The sequence below is a fragment of the Bombina bombina genome, chromosome 7 (genome assembly GCF_027579735.1).
Source record: "Bombina bombina isolate aBomBom1 chromosome 7, aBomBom1.pri, whole genome shotgun sequence".
NCBI classification, from domain to species: Eukaryota; Metazoa; Chordata; class Amphibia; order Anura; family Bombinatoridae; genus Bombina; species Bombina bombina.
Window position 1 is genome coordinate 579,024,166 of NC_069505.1, and position 16,156 is coordinate 579,040,321.

Below are 16,156 nucleotides of genomic sequence, written 5' to 3' on the forward strand. Positions count from 1 at the left end.
CCATCTTGGAGACTTCCGTTGAGGAAGGACCTTCTAATTCACGGGCCCCTCCTTCACCCAAATCTGGTTTATCTGAAACTGACTGCTTGGAGATTGTACACTTCTTATCCAAGCAGAGTTTTTCTGACTCAGTCATTGTGACCATGATTCAGGCTTGAAGACCTGTTATTAGTCAAATTTACCATAAGATATGGCGTAAATATCTCTATTGGTGTGAATCCATGGACTACTCATGGAATAGATAGGATTGCTAGAATTTTGTCTTTTCTCCAAAAGGGTTTGGAGGAAGATTTATAGTAAAATTCCCTAAAGGGTAGAAACCCTGTCTTTCTCTAATTTGTTACAAAAACATCTGGTAGATGTTCCAGATGTACAATCATTTTGTCAGGCCTTGGTCAGGATCAGACCTGTGTTCATACCAGTTACTCCTCCATGAAGTCTGAATTTAGTTTACAGAGTTCTTCAAGGGGCTCCGTTTGAGCCTATTCTTTCCTTTAGATATTGTGTTGTTATATTGGAAAGTTTTATTTCTTGTTGCTATTTCTTTTGCTCGGAGAGTGTCAGAGCTCTCGGCATTTCAGTATGAGTTTCCTTATCTTATTTCCATTTAGATAAGGTAGTTTTACGTACTAAATTAGTTTTTTTTTTCCTAAAGTTGTTTCTGATTGGAACATTAATCAGGAGATTGTTGTTCTTTTCTTGTGTCCTAATCCTTTTTCTCAAAAGGAAAGACTTCTGTTCAATTTAGACATGGTCCGTGCTTTACAGTTTTACCTGCAGGCGACTAAGGACTGTTGTCACTCTTCTTTGTGGTTTTCTCAGGAAACAGAAAGCTATGGCTACTTTTCTTTCCCTTTGACTGAAGAGTATCATGTTTTGCATACGAGACTGCTGGACGGCAACCTCCAGAGAGAGTTTCGGCTCATTCCATGAGGGCTGTTGCTTCCTCATGGGCGTTCAAAAATGCAACTTTTGTGGAACAGATTTGCAAGGCTGCAACTTGGTCCTCTCTTCACACTTTTTCAAAGTTTTACTAGTTTGACACTTTTGCCTCGGCTGAGTCCGCTTTTGGGAGAAAGGTTCTTCAAGCAGTGGTGCCTTCCGTTTAGGTTTTCTGTCTTGTCCCTCCCGTATCATCTGTGTTCTCTAGCTTGGGTATTGGATCCCATTAGTAATTAAGATGATCCATGGACTCATCGTATCTTAAAAAAGAAAATAAAATTTATGCTTACCTGATAAATTTATTTCTTTTTTGACACGATGACTCCACGGCCCGCCCTGTTCTGTTAGACAGGTTGTGGGTTATTATAAACTTCAGACACCTTTGCACCTTGGCTTTTCGTTTCTCTTCCTAACTTTGGTCGAATGACTGGAGTGGGAGGGAAGGGAGGAGCTATTTAACAGCTCTGCTGTGGTGCTCTTTGCCTCCTCCTGCTGACCAGGAGGTGAATATCCCAATAGTAATTAAGATGATCTGTGGACTCATCGTGTCAAAAAAGAAATAAATTTATCACGTAAACATACATTTTCTTTTTTTTGAAAGATAGATAATCCCTTTGTTACCCATTCCTTAGTTTTGCATAATCATCACTGTTATATTAATGTACCTTTTTACCTCTGTGATTACCTTGTATCTAAGCCTCTGCAGACTGCCCCCTTATTTCAGTTCTTATGACAGACTTGCATTTTAGCCAATCAGTGCTGACTCATAAATAACTCCACGGAAGTGAGCAGTGTTATCTATGCAACACACACAAACTAGCACTGATAAAAGGCAGCCTTCATGGGCTTAGAAATTAGCATATGAGCCTATCTAGGTTTAGCTTTCAACAAAGAATACCAAGTGAAGAAAGCAAATTTGATGCTAAAAGTATATTAGAAAATTGTTTAAAATGATATGCTCTATCGGAATCATGAAAGTTTATTTTTGACTAGACTGTCCCTTTAATGCACTTGTATTTATTTGTTACAGGAGAAGATACTGATGTATTAAATACTGGACAACATGAAGACTTGTGTGCAAGGAGCCCGCAGGAGATTTCTGACAGTATTGACCCAGGTAAATAAATATAACACGTTATATCAGAAGGTAAAGGGCTACAGCCCAGTGCAATTATTGACATTTTCTCAGCGTATGAGATGAGTAATGAGTAATGTATGTTTCTAGGAAGCATTATAGCCAGGGCCAATTCAACCATGGGACCAAGAGGGTCCAACAGACCCAGGCAGCACTTGACAAGGGGCAGCGCATCAGTGGCTGAATCAGTCACTGTCAGACCCAGACCAGTCCTGTCCTCTGTCTCCGTGGGGGAAGTCGCTGGCTCCCAGCAGCATAACCTCGTCATGCACAAAGACAAAGAACCGGTCAGGGGCGACATTCAAGGTGGGACAAGTGTATTTCTTTCCTAACTATCTTTCCATTTATTGTGCATAAGCATCGGTCGCAGGTAGGTAGGCTTAGTAGGTTGATATGCTAATCAGTAATGTTACTTCTGGGGGGCGTCATTGCATTCTCGGACACAGGCAGCACAATATCTGGAGCCGGCCCTGATTATAGCTATAAGAAATCTGTTTCTATTAGAGTTTTTTGTGTCACTAAAACACATCGTCCTGCAGATTTCCTTGATGGATTTTGATGCTTCCAAACTTTTTTTTAGCCTTTTAATTAGACTTCATATTTGGAGAAAACCAATTAGGTCATTTTTTGCAATAGATTTGATAAGTTTTTCATAGAGCAATAAGGAGATTTTAGGGAAATTTAAGTTGCTGCATTGAAACTTGGTGAGAATTTGTTTGAAATGATTCTGTTGATGTGGTGTTAAATCATTTTATTTATTTATTCCCCAGAGTTCCAGGAAAATCTATTTACTGTGTTAGTTAAGGAGGAAAGTGAGGACTCTCAGCAGACGGAAAACCACTCAGACCTCTATGCAGGTGAGTGATAGAAAATGAAATAATAATTTAAGGGACATAAAACCCCAGATGTGATTTTAAACAAATTTGCATTTTACGTCTATTATTCAATTTGCTTCATTCTCTTGGTATCCTTTGTTGAAGGAGCCGCAATACACTACTGGGAGCTAGCTGAACATATCTGGTGAACTAATGAGGTATTTATGTGCCACCAATCAGCAGCTCCTGAGCCTATTTAGGTATGCTTTTCATCAAAGGGTACCAAGAGAATGAAGTAAATTAGAAAATAGTAAATTTGTTTAAGATCACATGTTCTTTCTGAATCATGAATTTTTTTTGATGCATCATTGGTCATGTTTAGCAAATGTGTGCAATATTTCCTGACCGCCAAGGTATCTTTTGTATATAAAAGCCCATTTTCCAGAACTGTAGTCACTGAAGCTTCTGATTACTTTTGAATCAACATTAAAGGGACACTGAACCCATTTTTTTTCTTTCATGATTCAGATAGAACAGTAATTTTAAGCAACTTTCTAATTTACTCCTAGTATAACATTTTCTTCATTCTCTTGGTATCTTTATTTGAAAAGCAAGAATGTAAGTGTAGATGCCGGCCCATTTTTGGTGAACAATCTGGGTTGTTGTTGCTGATTGGTGGATAAATTCACCCACCATTAAACAAGTGCTGCCCATGTTCTGAACCAAAAATTGTCTGGCTCCTTAGCTTAGATGCCTTCTTTTTCAAATGAAGATACCAAGAGAACGAATAAAAATTGATAATAGGAGGAAATTAAAAAGTTGCTTAAAATTACATGCTCTATCTGAATCATGAAATAAAAAAATTGGGTTCAGTGTCCCTTTAATGGGACATTAAACACTCAACAAATCCTAGAAAAATGTATTCCGAAGAAAGATTAGCCTTAGAATACTATTCAGGTATATTGTCAAAAATGATGGGTCAGATTACGAGTGGAGCACAAAATTGCACTTTCGCAAGCCCGATATTTGCTCTCCACTCGTAAAACCAGCGCACGCAATTGTGTACTGGTATTAGAGGTGACTCACAATGCAAATGCAACCTCACGTTCGCATTACAAGGAAGCTTTGTGCTCACAAGAACGCGTTTCCATAGTCTCCAATGGGAGCTTCGTTCTCATGCTGTCCGAAATGGCTGTGAATCTAGCGAGCGAAGGGGGTAAATCGCGCAACAATGGGCAGCAAATTGAAATATACTGTATATGAATATGTACTTGTGTTTATATGTGTATATATTTACTGGGAGCACACAGTCCCCATAGATCGCAATGCAAATGCTACATTTTATTATTGACACCACTAGACTGAAATTTGGGTACATTTAGAAAATTAACCAAAGATCTGATCTCTGGTTAATTTTTGAAGAGCTAATTGCTACCGCAAATTTGTGGTAGCATTAACCAGCCACTGGTAATCTAGCCATATTGAAAAGTATTAAGTGTTGAAACCTAGGTTTTCCAATGACTGTGTAGAATATAGCAGTATCAAGTATGAAGTCTGCACTCCAACTTTTGTCAGGAATTGGACTTAAAGGGACACTGAACCCAAGTTTTTTCTTTTGTGATTCAGATAGAGCAGCAATTTTAAGCAACTTTCTAAATTACTCCTATTATCATTTTTTTCTCCATTCTCTTGCTATCTTTATTTGAAAAAGAAGGCATCTAAGCTAAGTGTAATGTTTGTGGGATACTCCTCTATCAGACCGAACTCAGCCAGTAGTCTTGTTATCCCGGCGTCGAGCCGGAATGATAGGGAATATCCCAGAGCAGAGAAGGTTTGCAAGATGAGATAAGTGGCACTTACCACAGGCAGGACAGTCCTTGGTGGCAACAGACAGGAAACCGGAGAAAGGTAGTTCAGGGGTAGACCACTAGGATGGTCAGGCAGGCAGGAATCGGCAACAGTAGGGCAGTCCAGATGTAAACCACTAGGATGGTCAGGCAGGCAGGGTTTGGCAACAGTAAATCAATCCAGCAGTTAAGGGTTAAACAGGCAGAGTGGTCAGACAGGCAAGGTTCAGCAACAATATAACAGTCCATCATACAAATAAGCACAACCCAGGAGAACAGTAAGTAAAACCTATACTTGGGCAGTGACTGAGTTACTTACATAGGCGCAGGATTCACGCCACAGGAGATCCTAACCGGCTTCTGAGGGAGAAAGCGTGCGGCGATGACGTCACCGCCGCATGCAGAGAGGAGCCGACTCCCCCCTAGGCAACGAGCATACAGGTCGCTCTCTGTCACTAAGGAGCCAGCCAATTTTTGGTTCAGACCCTGGACAGCACTTGTTTATTGGTGGGTGAATTTATCCACCAATTAGCAAGATCAACCCAGGTTGTTCACCAAAAATGGGCCGGCATCTAAACTTACATTTTTGCTTTTCAAATAAAGATACCAAGAGAATGAAGAAAATTTGATAATCGTAGTAAATTAGAAAGTTACTTAAAATTGCTGCTCTATCTGAATCACAAAATAAACTATTTGGGTTCAGTGTCCCTTTAAAGGGACAGTCTAGTCTAAAAAAACCTTTTATAATTCAGATAGGATAAGTAATTTTAAACAACTTTCCAATTTACTGTTATCACCAATTTTGCTTTTTTCCTCTTGGTATTCTTACTTGAAATCTAAACCTAGGTAGGCTCATATGTTATTTTTTTTAGACCTTGAAGGCCACCTCTAATCTGAATGCATTTGACAGTTTTTCACCACTAGAGGGCGTTATTTCATGTGAGTCTGCACTAATTGCCTGAAATGCAAGTCTGTCAAAAGATCTGAGCTAAGGGGGCAGTCTGCAGAAGCTTAGATACAAGATAATTACAGATGTAAAAAGTTTATTTCGATAACAGTGTTGATTATGCAAAACTGGGGAATAGTAAATAAAGGGATTATCTATCTTTTTAAACAATAACATTTTTGGTGTTTACTATCCCTTTAAGTGTAGAGTCTGCACTCCAACTTTTGTCAGGAATTGGAACCACAATTTACAGACTTAAACTACATGAAACCCAAAAATGTTTTCTTGTGGGTTTGTTGAGACCTGCACTAAAATGTACAAATATTTAGTTGTATCTGGGAACAAATATAAAGTTATCTTATATGGTGTTACATGATGTGTGTAAAATGTTAGATTCTAATTTGCAATTAATCTCATTATCTTAATGTTCATTCTATCTCAACAGACGTATCCACTCACCAGTTTTCTGGGGAAGAATCTCACATTATAGCCTGCTCATTAACGGGGATAAACGAAGATGAACCTAATCTACATATGAAGACTGAAGTTGAAAACTCTGAAACAAACCCTCTTAAAAGATCAAAATTCCCTGACTATGGATTGCTAAACTCTACTGTGGAATATATGTGTGATCAAAAGGAAGTGATTGTCAATGATTATAGTGATGTAATATGTGGAACCAGACTTTTTAATCAGCTCCAGATACCAGAATCTGATAAATTAGCCAATACAATATCAGAATTTGATAAACGCCAAGTATCACTTACGGAAGGGACCTATGAAAAATCTTATACAAATAAGAGGCCATCTAGTTCTCATAGAGGGAAAAAGTTGCTTGTCTGCTATGAATGTAAGAAAGTTTTTACTAAAAGATCTGTACTGATTATACACCAAAGAACTCATACTGGTGAGAAACCATTTATTTGTAGAATGTGCGGAAAAGGCTTTGCTGAAAGATCAAGTCTAAATAGACACCACAGAACTCATACAGGGGAAAGGCCTAACATTTGTTCGACCTGTGGGAAAGCTTTCTCTGAAAGATCAAACCTAATTAGACACCAACTAACACACACAAGAGAGAGGTAATACTTTTGCCAAGTCTAAATGCTCTATCAATATAATTCATAATGACTATGACAGTGTTTTCCATGAATATGGAAATGGCCATTGGTGTCTGGAGAAATTGCATGTGGAGGGGCCACTTCCAGGAGGCCCACTGGAGATTTGTTGGCGGTGCTGAGATGGGACGATGGGACCGAAAGTTCCGTTGAGTCGTGTGGGCGGGACCAGGTGAAGCAAGGAAGGGGGCGTGAGCAGAATGGTGGCGTGACAGGAAGGGATTTACCACCATTGCGAGGGGCTAGTGCCAGCCCTGGTGATGCCATTGGGAATGGCTGCCATGAAAGCTTGTCTATAGACACCATAAAATATATACAACACTGTCATTTTGTTAGCCCACCTTACAAAGGTTTGCAATTCCAGCACATTTATCAGAAGTATTTTACAGCAAAAGAAGAGAACATAAATGGTGAACATATATTCCCATGTTATTTTATTTTCACTCATTAAATATTTTACAGGGAAATTAAATGTTGGCTTTGATGTTCCTTTAATATAAGCTTTGCAAAAATATTTGAGTTTAATGATCCGGCAGACTGGATCTTTTGTGAAGCTAGCTCTGTTGGGACTGTACTGTGAAAGAGGCAGTTACACTATCTACACAGAGTATGTGCACTGACTTATGTGCTTATTTCCCAACTTGATTAAGTATACGGTGTCTGGCAATGAGTATACTGTGAGAGGTACAGCTCATATGTTCGCTCAGGATTGGGTGGTGGTGAATTGTTTTCCCCACAGGCATTTCAATTGCATACTCAGTATTTAACCCTTGGGTGGAGTCTCATCGGTTTTGGTGCTATCATTAGCAATGGGTGTTCACATTTATATATATTTCTTTCATGATTCAGATAGAGCATACGATTTTAAACAACTTTCCAATTGACTTATATTATTCATTTTGCTTAATTCTCTTTGTATCCTTTATTGAAGGAGCAGCAATACACTACTGGGAGCTAGCTGAATACATAGGACTAGCCAATGACAGAGGCATACTGTATATGTGCAGAAACCAATCTGCTGCTTGATTCCAGCTTCTGAGCCTACCTTAGTACGCCATACAAAAAAACCCAAAGCAAATTAGATCATAGAAATAAATTGGAATGTTGATTAAAAATATAATTTCTGTCTGAACCACGAAAGGAACATTTTGTGTTAAATTTCCCTTAAAGGGACAGTCTACACCTTAGTCATCTTAAAGTCTTACTTTAGATGAAGCTGCAAATAGCCTCCTGCACCCTTTCTATACCATGCAGTAGTAATAGTAAAAAGTTATTTTAAAATTATTATTGTTTCTGATCACTTTGAAATGGCTGCAAAGCCCCGCCCACTGATGACATCACGATCTGGGCTGCATTAAAGACTTCACTAGTTACAAAAGACTCACTAATTAGATTCAACAGACTATCAATGCTATTCAGCAGAGTACATAGATGCAGCCCAGATTGTTATATCATCAGTGGGCGGAGCTTGGCAGCCATTTCAAACTGGCCAGAAACAATATTCATTTTAAAATAACATTTTTACTGTTACTACTGCATGATGTAGAAAGGAGTGCAGGGGGCTATTTGCAGCTTAATCTAAAGTAAGACTTTAAGATGACTAAGGTGTAGACTGTCCCTTTAAGGTGTTTAGTTATCAGTATGTTATAATAAACTATATACTTGTAACATTGAGTGTGATTTTGCTATTTTTTAAGGCGGATGCCATTATTTTTGTCACTGTCAGCGCCCTGTAGTTATAATCAGGTATATTTTGGGTAATGAGTGAGCATTATTAACATATATACATTTACGGTATATATTATTTGATTCTGCTGGAAACAAAAATAATGCAGAACTACAGCAACCTGTACTGCGAAATATGAAAATGTCTCTAAATAATAGAGCTCTCTTTTAATTTGTGTGTCCTGTAATGTGTTAAATGTTATGTTGTAAGTGCTCCATGTGACATTCAAGTGTCCCTCTATTATATTAACTTTTATTTAGAAATTTACAGCTTTGCTATATTGTGACATTAAACTGATGATAAAGCAAACACCATGATTCCAAGGAATTTGTAAGGATTATATAGATGGTAAAGTCATATGAGCAAGCATTCAAATATATAATAATTTTTTCTTTCATGATTCAGATAGATAATACAATTTTATACAACTTTTCAATTTACTTCTATTAACAAATTTGCTGTATTCTCTTGGAATCCATTGTTGAATAGCATTCCTACATAGCCTCAGGCGACAACTGCTGATTATTTGGAGCTAGCTGTTGATTGGTGGCTGCACATGTCTCTTGTCAGTGGCTCACTCAATGTATTCGGCTAGCTTCTAGTAATTCTTCACACAACATATACACAGTATGCATACATATATTGTGTGTATATATTACATGTGCCTTTAAGAAATAAGTTACACTTGTATTCTCTTCTGTTCTCAAAGCAGATGCTCTTAGTTAGAAAGAGGGTTGTACCATTCCAATAGACAGATAGTGCTAAGCACTAGTGTGAGGATATTTGCTTGTTATGAGAACACTGTTATTTTGCTAAATGTAGACACACCTTCTAAACTGAAAGTTTAATTTATTCGAATTGCTAAGGGGAAGCAGGAGAGTCTGCTAATTATCATCTTGGAGAGTAGTTTTATACAGCATCTGCCTTTGTTCCACTGAATGAAGACAGCTATCGTGATAGACTGCCTGTTTGCCATTGTACGATATTAATACCTTATCTGAAACCTAAAGATAAGTAATGCATTTATAGTTTAGTCACTGTTTTGTTTTTCTTTTCTGTATGAGAGTGGGTATGGTGTGTTTTGTATGAGATTGTGTGTGTGGTATGAGATTTTACAACACTTAAGTTTGACAACAATCAGGAATAAAGCACAAACACATTTTAGTCACTTTACCAAAAATTGCAGCTATCTTGTATACTAATTCAGAATTTTTCAGACCAAACATAAAAAAGGGCTGCAACGGTACGAGGTATCATGGCACTGGGTCTTGGGGGGAAAAAAAAGTATGAAGAACCCTGCTGTAGAGTATAGACCAACTTGAGACAAAAACACTAAAGGTGACTATACATAAACATATATATTTATAACTCCTGCTCTGTTTAGTGGTTAAAAGAAGGGTGAAAAAGGGGGGGGGGGGGTAAAGCGAGAAGGGGAGTAGTGTAATAAAAATATACAATGCAGTTCATAGCACTGAAATAGCTGACAGACTAGGAACTGAGTATTAGTTAAAGGCACAGTTAACTCCAAAACAAAAAACTTTTATGATTTAAATAGGGAATGTAATTTTAAAGAACTTTCCAATTTATTTTTATCACCAATTTTGCTTTGTTCTCTTGGTATTCTTAGTTGAAAGCTAAACCTAGAAGGTTCATATGCTAATTTATTAGATCTTGGATACTGCCTATAATCTGAATGCATTTTGACCACTAGAGGGCATTAGTTCATGTGTTTCATATAGATAACATTGAGCTCATGCACGTGAAGTTACCCTGGAGTGAGCACTGATTGGCTAAAATGCAAGTCTGTGAAAAGAACTGAAATAAGGGGGCAGTCTGCAGAGGCTTAGGTACAAGGTAATCACAGAGGTAAAAAATGTATTAATATAACAGTGTTGGTTATGCAAAACTGGGGATTGGGTATAAAGGGATTATCTATCTTTTTTAACAACAAAAATTCTGGTGTTGACTGTCCCTTTAAAGGGATTCTAAACCCCATTTTTTTCTTCCATGATTCAGATACAGCAGTAAGTTTAAGCAACTTTCTAATTTACTCCTAATATAAATTTTTATTCGTTCTCTTTCTATCTTTTTTTTTAAAAAAAAGCAGGAATGTAAAGCTTAGGAGCCGGACCAATTTTTGGTTCAGAACTTGGATTATACTTGCTTTATTGGTGGTTAAATGTAGCCACCAATAAGCAAGCACTATCCAGTGTTCTGAACCTTACATTCCTGCTTTTTAAATAAAGATAGCAAAGAAGAAGAAAGAAAAATTGATAATAGGAGTAAATTAGAAAGTTGATTAAAATTGCTGCTCTATCTGAATCGTGAAAGAAAAAATGTGGGTTTAGTGCCCCTTTAAGTACTAATAGCTTACTGCCATTAATCAAGTAAGCTAAATGATAGAATGATGCATTCAAACAAAAGATTAGTCTGAGAATAACCTGTAGATTTATTTTTTAAAGTTTAATTAGTGACAAAATAAGTAATGTTTTAGTGTCTATAAATCAGTGGGAGCTGCCATGTTGTAACTTAGGTTACCTTCTCTGCTGTGGCCAATTAGATACAGTTATAAATAGGTCACTAGAGTGTGCAGCCAATGGCTGTGTGGTACATAACAGTGTTCTGCACTTCCATTTCTAACAGGAACTGAAAAGCTCACAATTTCAGAATGGAATTACAGGAAAAGGGGACAAAATAAATAAAAGTATATTGCAGTTTCTATTTATATATATATACTGCACATACATTTTATATTACCATCTCAAAGTGTTTAATGTCCCTTTAACTCATGAAATTTAATTCTGCCGAAACTCCCCTTGATGCAACCACATCCTCAGCATGGGGACCTCCATCTCTGTGGGATTAAGATTTTAGTCCTAATTTGCCGTTTTTTTTTTTAATTTAGTTTATATATTAAATGGACATTAAACACTTTGAGATGGTAATATAAAATGATAAATCGTATGCATAAAAAAAAAAATCCTCTACAATATACATTATTTTGTCCCCTTTTCCTATAATTCCATTCTGAAATTGTGAGCTTTTCAGTTCCTGTTAGAAATAGAAGTGCAGAACACTGTTATATACCACACAGCCATTGGCTGCACACTCTAGTGACCTATTTATAACTGTCCCTAATTGGCCACAGCAGAGAAGGTAACCTAAGTTACAACATGGCAGCTCCCATTGTTTTATAGACACTAAAACTTTACACTCATTGTGTCACTATTTAAACAGCTAATGAAACTATAAAAAATACATCTACCTGTTATTCTCAGACTAATCTTTTCTTTGAATGCATCATTCTATCTAGCATTTGTGTAGTGTTTAATGTCCCTTTAAAGAAGTAATCTTTTATGACAATGAATGGGTAATGTCCCTTAAAAGCTTGAATTAAGTAGAAGAAATAGTTATGTATATACAAATAATTTTTCACTTGGATAACTTTCTATTTTCTTTCATGCTTCAAACTTGAGCTGCAAGATTAATCGCGAATGCGATTTTAAACCACGATTAATCGCCGCAGTTTTAAAACCGTGAGAGTACGCAATTTAAAAATTAAATACATTTTCAGATCGTCATGAGAACGGAGGCGGAGAGGGAGGATGAGAGGCGGACCAGTGTGCAGACCTGAAAATGCCTGCGAAACGGCCATTTTGGAAGAGATTGAAGAGTGTGTGGGAGTCATCTGGGAGTATTGTGGCGGTGGGACAGCTCAAAGTTGTGAGCAATAAAGTGAATATTGTAAAAAAAACTGAAGTGCCTTACTGATTTTTTTTTTTTTTTACTTCTGTGACGCATAACATTGAGTTTGATAACATTTTAGCATAATACAATATATTTTATTTATAAATGTTCATTAAGGGTTGCTTGTAGGATGTATTGTGAAGTGAATTGTAAAATATAATATATTTAACATGATGTTACCAAAATCTATATATATAATATCTTCTACGTACTGCTCTCTCTCTATCATCTATCTAGTAGATATAGAGGATGAATGATATATAGAGTTACTTACTAGATAGATGATAAATGTAATATTATATTTATTTAATATATAATTTAGTTGAGTCAAGTGTAGATTCCCAGAAGATAGATCATCATCAGTAGTAGTACACAGTAGTGCAGTGCACAACAAGTTTTTTTTTATTTTTATTTTTTTCCTCTAATTATAAGTGTTAATTTCTTTTTTAAGACACAATGAGTTCACGGATCATTTTAATTACTAATGGGATATTCACCTCCTGGTCAGCAGGAGGAGGCAAAGAGCACCACAGCAGAGCTGTTAAATAGCTCCTCCCACTCCAGTCATTCTCTTTGCCTATGTTAGTGATAGGAAGAGGTAAAGTGAGGTGTTAGTATAGATTCTTCAATCAAGATTGTATTATTTTTAAAGTAGTGCAAGATTGTGCTGCTTTGTTCTAGGGTGTAGACGTAGTCCATATCAGTCTCTACAGTAGGGCTTTGGTGGCTTTAAAGCAATGGGAACTTGTGGGACATAATTCTCACTGCGCCTCCCATACTTTGATGCTGCTTTATCTTTATCCACAGGGCTATGGGAGGGAGAGGACCTCCTAAACCTGCTGAGCTGCCCTGCTGTCGGGCAGAATACAAAGGTAAGTGCTGACTTTTTTTATTCTGGATCTGAAATCTCAGATGAGTGAAGCACTTTATTAATGGGATATAACTCCTATACATTAAAGGGAGTGATTTCAAAGTGACAACATTTTATAGCAGGCACTGGGGCTGAGGAGATGGTGGCTTATTTCTGGGGGGGTTTATTGGGCACAAAAATAAAAAGTTATTTTTCCAGAGTAGCGGTCACATATTTTTGGCTAAGCCACTATATACAAAGTGGTAGCCAAATTTGCCCCCAGATAGGTTCTTGGGCTCCCGGTGGCGTAATGGTTGTTATATTAACTCCATTATCCTACTAAGTTAAGCATCTTAGTTAGGATAATGGCGACCGGGTGCTTGATATTGTAACGCCCATGATGAGCGGAGATTCGGGTGGCGCCATTTTGGGCTGCGCACCTCGTGAGTTAAGGCTGCATCATATCGAGACGAGAGCCTGATATTGTGATGCCCATGATGGGCGGACCTACAGGTGGCGCCAATTTGGACTGCGCACTCTAATCTCTAACTCCGTTGTCGGAAACGGAAGGACTCTTTACACTGTAAATAGTGGTCACAGAGATTGCAGCTATGTTCCGGATCATAATGCACTCAGTTATTAGAGCATATGATAGTGTCCCTGCTGATCGCAATCCGTTATGAAATTAGTTGCACTTACCTTCAATCAGTCTCCCCTTTGCAGCAACTGGAATAAAAGAACGATAATTCTAAGACATTCTGCAGTTCCATTGTTTTTTATATTATGTTTCTACTAGCACAAAAACATATTAGAAAGGCAGATGGACACCTCCACAAGGTTTAGCTGAGGTGTGGTTAACTTCTGCATTAGTTGTGTACTATTTTAGTTTGTTCTGCACACTAAAAATAAAAAGAATTTAAAGAGACAGTAACGTTTTTTATCTGTTAATTTTTATTAAAAGAATTTCAGCTGTTTATTTCATCCTTTGTGACTTAGGATGGAACAAGAGCACACAAAAAATGAGTTACTTTTTAAAAATTAAAGAGACAGTAACGTTTTTTATGTGTCAATTTTTATTAAAAAATGTCACTCTTTTCTGAACCTACTCCTTCTAAGGCGATTGCTGTTTAGGAGTCTGTTGACAATGGTCAATCTATGCCACAAATTTCTCCTATAGTGTCCCACATGCAGTGCCCTGCGCTTCCTTCTCAACTCCACCCGGAGTTACTCTGCATTTCATGCATTATATGTTTTTCCCATGGGGTAGAAAACATTACTAGAGGAATTATTTTCAATCATTTAGAATAGAAAATTGATTGATTCAGTAGTTACTATTCCGAATGGTTGTTACCTGAAAGAGGAAGATACTGATTATCTGAGAGAGAATTCTCAGACTCAGATGGAATAATATCTTTTATTTGATCCTGCGATTGTTTTTCTTTCAGTTTTTTTTAGCTTGAACACCTCCATTTGTTACTTTAGGAGGTTTTAGCTACCCTGGGCGACTCCGACACTACCGATGTAATCTATCCTTGTGCGTCCAGTAAGTTATAAGGAATGGAAGACCGCATTCCCTATATTTCAAAATATGTTTCCCATAGCCGACTCAGCTAAGGAGGCTGGGCAAACATTCCCTAGGGTGGAAGGAGTAGTTTCCAGCTTAGCTAAGAGAACTACTATACCCTTAGAGGATAGTTGGATTTTTCAAAGGTCTTATGGACAAAAATTAGAAAAGGGATGTACACCAGGTCTTACAATGGCAATCAGCTGTGTACTTTATTACAGTCACTAGTGCGGCGGTATATTGGTTTGATGTGTTGTCTGATGCTAATAAGTCAGAAACTCCCCTGGATAAAATCCAGGATATGATAAAAGCTTTCAAATTGGCTAATTCCTTTATTTCAAATTCTTCCCTTCAAGTTATCAAAATGGGAGCATAGGTTTCAGGTTTCTCTATTCCAGCTTACAGAGCCTTATGGTTAGAGCTTTGTTCTATGGATGTATGCTATAAGTCTAAGCTTTTAGCGATTCCTTACAAGGGAAGACCTTGTTGTAACCTGGCTTGACGGAAATAATCTCTTTTTTTTTTAAATAATGTTTTTATTTAGGTAATTGATAATAACAGCAAGAACAGGCATGTGAGTGACATCAATAAATAGTACAACATTTTCAATGTACCATATTTTACAGAGTATATACATCCAGTGGAGAGTTTACTGATTAGCACAGTCCATTGTCCATGGGTATCCAAAACTCCCTGGAACTACCCGGATGGGAGCATCAAAGACCAACCATAAAGAAAAAGACAACCGTATTTCTGTTTGGATGGATTGGTAGTTTACATATATTACAAAGAAACATAAGAGAACTGTTCTTACCAACACCAGTATGTAACCATTGTTTGCTTAAGTATAGGGTGTTAAGTTGACCCTTAGGTCTGCGCTGAGCAATAGATAGAAGAGAGAGACAAAAAAAAAGGGGGGGGGAGGGGAGAGAGGACGGTTTCATTCTAGGGAAGGAAGGAAGAGGAAAGGGAGGGGGAAGGGAATAAGTAAGACTACTCATATTATCATAGGGTATTACAGTGTGGAGTCAATGTGGGAACATCATAAATGTAGAAATAAATGGGACTCGCAGCTGGGATTTACTCCGGACCATACGCCCAGATCATAATCTGAAGGTCTTCCGAACCATGTATGTGGGAAACATATGATTCCATCGTCTTTACGAATATAAAAATATCAACCACTTGTTCCCAGGAGGGTGAGGCCCGCTGAAGCCACATTCGGGCTATAGCCAATTTTATTGCTAAAAATAGGTAGATACAAGAAATAATCTCTTTTGAAATTTAAAAGAATTTAAACAAAAAAAAAAATCCAAATAGTGGGAACTCCATCCGGAAGTGTTCTCCAGCTTTTTCCTCCATTTTCATTTCTTCCTCGGGCCATTGCTCGAATCAGCAGGAGAGGGCCTTGGTGATCCTCATAGCACTTGTACTTCGCCTTGTAAGATTTGGCATGCAGATCTGGT

The 16,156-nt window shown here is 37.5% G+C and overlaps 1 protein-coding gene across 4 annotated transcripts in view; it reads left to right on the forward strand.

The window, feature by feature from the left end:
- LOC128667114 (zinc finger protein 2) overlaps positions 1-12,283 on the forward strand; it is a 31,177-nt gene extending 18,894 nt beyond the window's left edge. For 3 of the 4 annotated variants that reach the window (XM_053722021.1, XM_053722023.1, XM_053722022.1), the window contains exons 7-11: positions 1,973-2,059; positions 2,168-2,383; positions 2,848-2,934; positions 6,131-6,767; positions 12,104-12,283. In XM_053722021.1, coding sequence (XP_053577996.1) covers positions 1,973-2,059; positions 2,168-2,383; positions 2,848-2,934; positions 6,131-6,767; positions 12,104-12,113 — 1,037 coding nt within the window. In that variant the 3' untranslated portion in view covers positions 12,114-12,283. Of the gene's footprint in view, positions 1-1,972; positions 2,060-2,167; positions 2,384-2,847; positions 2,935-5,611; positions 5,679-6,130; positions 6,768-12,103 lie in introns of those variants that run through there. The other variant, XM_053722024.1, reaches the window with a different exon arrangement.
- The last annotated feature ends 3,873 nt before the right edge of the window (positions 12,284-16,156 follow it).